General features: G+C 46.5%; 1 protein-coding gene across 2 annotated transcripts; it reads right to left on the bottom strand.

Moving 5' to 3' along the window:
- Positions 1–407: 407 nt before the first annotated feature.
- Positions 408–3,367, bottom strand: LOC129530270 (thymosin beta-4, Y-chromosomal-like). Of its 2 annotated transcripts, XM_063703378.1 has the most exons (3): positions 3,144–3,367; positions 1,967–2,068; positions 408–1,215 (listed from the first exon to the last, which is right to left on the bottom strand). In XM_063703378.1, exons 2-3 carry the CDS (start codon positions 2,064–2,066, stop codon positions 1,181–1,183), a joined length of 135 nt encoding a protein of 44 aa, XP_063559448.1. In that variant the 5' UTR covers positions 2,067–2,068; positions 3,144–3,367; the 3' UTR covers positions 408–1,180. The 2 variants fall into 2 exon arrangements, with proteins under 2 accessions (XP_063559448.1, XP_055233105.1); XM_055377130.2 differs by lacking the exon at positions 3,144–3,367 and having other exon boundaries at positions 1,967–3,085.
- Positions 3,368–3,613: the final 246 nt, after the last annotated feature.

Consider the following 3,613-nt stretch of genomic DNA (forward strand, 5'->3'; position numbering starts at 1 on the left):
AATTGACTATACGTATTGATTCAAATCAGCACAATCAAAAGCACTGGCAAATTACTGTGTAAATACATTTTAAAAATATATTTAATATTGTACTATTTCACATGATATGCATGTGTTCAAAGGGACCTCAAAAGAAGCATGTTTAATAACTCTCCAACAACTACGGGGGCAAAGTGTATATTAAAGCCATCATGTATGTCCATTACTATGTGAGGCACTTTGGGAAACAGAAGGAAGAGTACACAGTGCATGCGCACAATGAAGAGTGCACGCGCACAGTGCATGCATGAACCCTGCCCACCGGTCTCAGAAGCCAGGAGTAGGGATAGCCCAAGCATGTCAATGTGACCACAGATAAAACGTTACATAAGAATCTAAGGAAAATATAAACCAAGTAAACACAGGTCTTAGAAGCATATTTTCTTCTTAGCTTACTTTATTGCACACTTATGTCTTAAGTTTGTAATTAAGTCCCTTCTCACTACATGCAACAATATAGCTGAACTCTAAATTAGTGCTTATTAGTTTTAGATTACAGTATAAGCCAGTTTTGAAAACATAATCTAAAGTTAATCTCAATTAGCCAAAAAAAATCTCCCAATTAGCTAGAATAAAGAAAGTATTTTACATATCTAGGTAAAACATATTTCATACTGTAACATAATTTATTCAAATCGCCAGCTTTTAAGTTATTCTTTGCCTGTGAGGCCAAGGGGCACGCCACTTTGCAAAGGTTTAAATGGTGAATAAAACACTCTTTCCAATCAACAAGCAATCTCACAAGCAGTGGTTTAAAAATGTCTTTTTAAAATAAAAACTGTGCATTCCAAAAATTAAAATCTTTCAGACAACAACAAAAATGGCACTCTGATTAAACTTCATTTTAGATTCTGCAGGACACTTGGTCCAACTTGGTTTTACTCTAGATTTCACTGCCCTCCCACTCCGCTAAGTCTTTCACCAACATTCAAGCTATTTTCCTTCCCTGCCAGACGGACAGGCGATGGGAGAAGCAGGCGTGGCCTCCATTGTCAGCAGGTCTTTGATGTCAAAAGGGCAGCACGGTCCTTTCAAACTCATCCAACGTGTTTGCATCTAACCAAGTTAAACAAGTAAAAGAAGTAAAATAAGAAAGCAATGCTTGTAGAATGTACAGTAGATATTGGTGGCACACGCCTGTTTAAGATTCACCTGCTTGCTTCTCCTGTTCGATAGCTGCGACCAGAAAAAAACAGAAAAGGAAAAAGATGGAGTGGGATGATTAAGGGGTTTCAGTACAGCCTAATATGGAACTAAGGGGCTTTCATTTGCAACATCTTTTCATATCCTAAACGTTCTGCAAGTGTACCTAGCTAGGCATGTCATAATCAAATAAAAGATGTATATTGAGTATATTAAATAGCGGTACATTTTCAGTGATAAATGTGTTTGTATATTATTATAGCGCATTAAATATTGCATTATTAAATTAATGAACCCTGTGTTCATGGAACCTTCCCCCTTAAGGATCTCCCTATTGTTTTGTTTGTTTTTGTTTTGGTTGAGATGAAGTCTCCCTCTGTCACCCATACTAGAGTGCAGTGGCAGGATCTGGGCTCACTGCAACTTCCCCTCCCAGGTTCAAGCAATGCTTCTGCCTCAGCCTCCCAAGTAACTGGGATTACAGGCGCCCTCCAGCAAGCCAAGTTAATTTTGTATTTTTTGTAGAGACGAGGTTGCCTCAGGCTGGTTTCGAACTCCTGACCTCAGGTGATCCCCGCCTTGGTCTTCCGAAGTGTTGGGATTACTGCACTAAAAGTTATCTGATTTTTAATTAACCTTTGCAAGCCACATTCACCAACTATCTGCTCCTTGCGCGCCCTCCCCGGCCTCCCGAATTCTTCCCGTGGCAGCTCCCAGTCTCCCGCCCTCCCACAGCCCGCTCCCATTCCAGCCTTTCTAAAGATGGGGGAGGATCGGAGCTTACTTTCTTTGGAAGACAATGGATTCTTCTCTTGCGTTTCTGTCTTCTTCAGTTTCGGCTTATCGAATTTCTCGATCTCAGCCATACAAGGTTTGTCAGACATGGCTGCGGAGGAAGCCGTAGGGAGCAATCCAAAGTGAGCGTGAGAAACAGCCACCTGTCCGGGTCTCTGGAGTGGGAACTGTGCTTCTGCCCTCCGACCCGCAACCTGAGAAAGCCCTTCTCGCCCTCCGTCCGCTGCTATTCCGCGCTCATGAGCTTCCTCTTTCCACAGAAAAAGAGGCGACACCTTTCCTCAAATATTTCAAAACGCAGGGGACCAAAGAGGACAGATCCTTCTCAAAGTGGAATGTTCCGGAATAAAGGAAATTGACCCCCGCGAACTGTTAATTACAGCGTTTAAAATTAAAGGCTGGCTTGGAAGAGAATAGAAAAGCCACTTCCGCGTTCAAGTGGTTAAAATCGGGCAAGAATTCCTAAAATGGAGCCCAGGTCGCAAAAGCACTTCCATTTTGTAGCCACGGCCTCTCTGCAAAGAACGCAGGCCTGGTCCTGCGCCCGCTTTCTAGTCCTCTCACGTAGACGGAGGCTGCAGATGGAGCTTGCGACAACCGCCCTACCAGCATCCTCGCCCGCACCACACTGCAGCCCAGCACACAAAGCGCGGCCCGGAAGCTAGTCCTGCCGGCGCTCTCGGCATTTCGGCATCCCTAGCACACATGCCTCTGCAAGAAGGGCTGTGAAAATGTCACAGCGCAGCCCCGCCGCTGCCAGGCTGCACAGATGCAGCCCGCAGAGCCGTCTGAGGCTGGGAGATGGCTCGGGGCTCAGGAGATGAGTGAGCCTCAGAACAAAGGATCTGTCTGTTCCCACATCTCAGCCTCCAAGGCAACGCACAATACCTTTGAGAGCAAACACTAAGAAATTTTAACATGAACCCTCCGAGCGGCAGTAGATAAACGCCGGTTTTTTTGCTTTGTTCTTAAATCATCGATTTCCCCATCGCATTACCCAGCATCTAGGGTGTTTCGCATCCCCACCTCCCCAAGGCAGCCTTCCCGGGGATAATCACTCGGCTGGGCTTTAGGGGATGTCTTCACAGGGACGCGGATAATGAAGGGGCAAGCGCGGCAGGAAGGGGAGGGTAGAAGGAGTAAGGAGCAGGGGCCCCGGGGCTCACCTAAGCCAGGCGCGTAAGGGAGCGAAATCTAGTCTACGCAGTGTCCACCGCGGAGTTGCCAGGACGGGATGGGCAGGCGCTACTTTATAGCCCTCCTATGTAAATGAGTTGATGTCACCCACAGGCCCGCTTAAGTCTTTCGCTCCACGTCTCGGAAGGGCGTCTGAAAGCTGCCGGGCGGTGGGGGAGCCCCAACGCCACCCTGGGTGCACCATTGCCCTCTAACCACAACGATGGCGAAAGATAAAATGAGCAAAGCACCTTCCAACACTTCCTTCAAAACGCATTTTCCCCTTTTACAACAGGAGCGTAAAAATCGCTCTTGCGGACTGGTGCATATTATTTAAGGGTCGGAGTAATACCTAGGGTAACAGGCATTGTTTTACTGAGAAACTGGCTTTACCTACTGAGGACATACGCACGCAAAGGCGCGGTGTCCCTCCCTGGAGTGCCTGGTCAGCTACAGGGAT

Source organism: Gorilla gorilla, chromosome Y (genome assembly GCF_029281585.2).
Source record: "Gorilla gorilla gorilla isolate KB3781 chromosome Y, NHGRI_mGorGor1-v2.1_pri, whole genome shotgun sequence".
Classification (NCBI taxonomy): Eukaryota; Metazoa; Chordata; class Mammalia; order Primates; family Hominidae; genus Gorilla; species Gorilla gorilla.

Bases quoted from the DNA above. Each gene is read 5' to 3' on its own strand.
- LOC129530270 (XM_063703378.1), bottom strand. From the start codon at position 2,066: ATGTCTGACAAACCTTGTATGGCTGAGATCGAGAAATTCGATAAGCCG. The intron at 1,216-1,966 runs GTAAGCTCCGAT...TTCTGGTCGCAG, and splicing joins TCCATTGTCTTCCAAAGAAA to CTATCGAACAGGAGAAGCAA.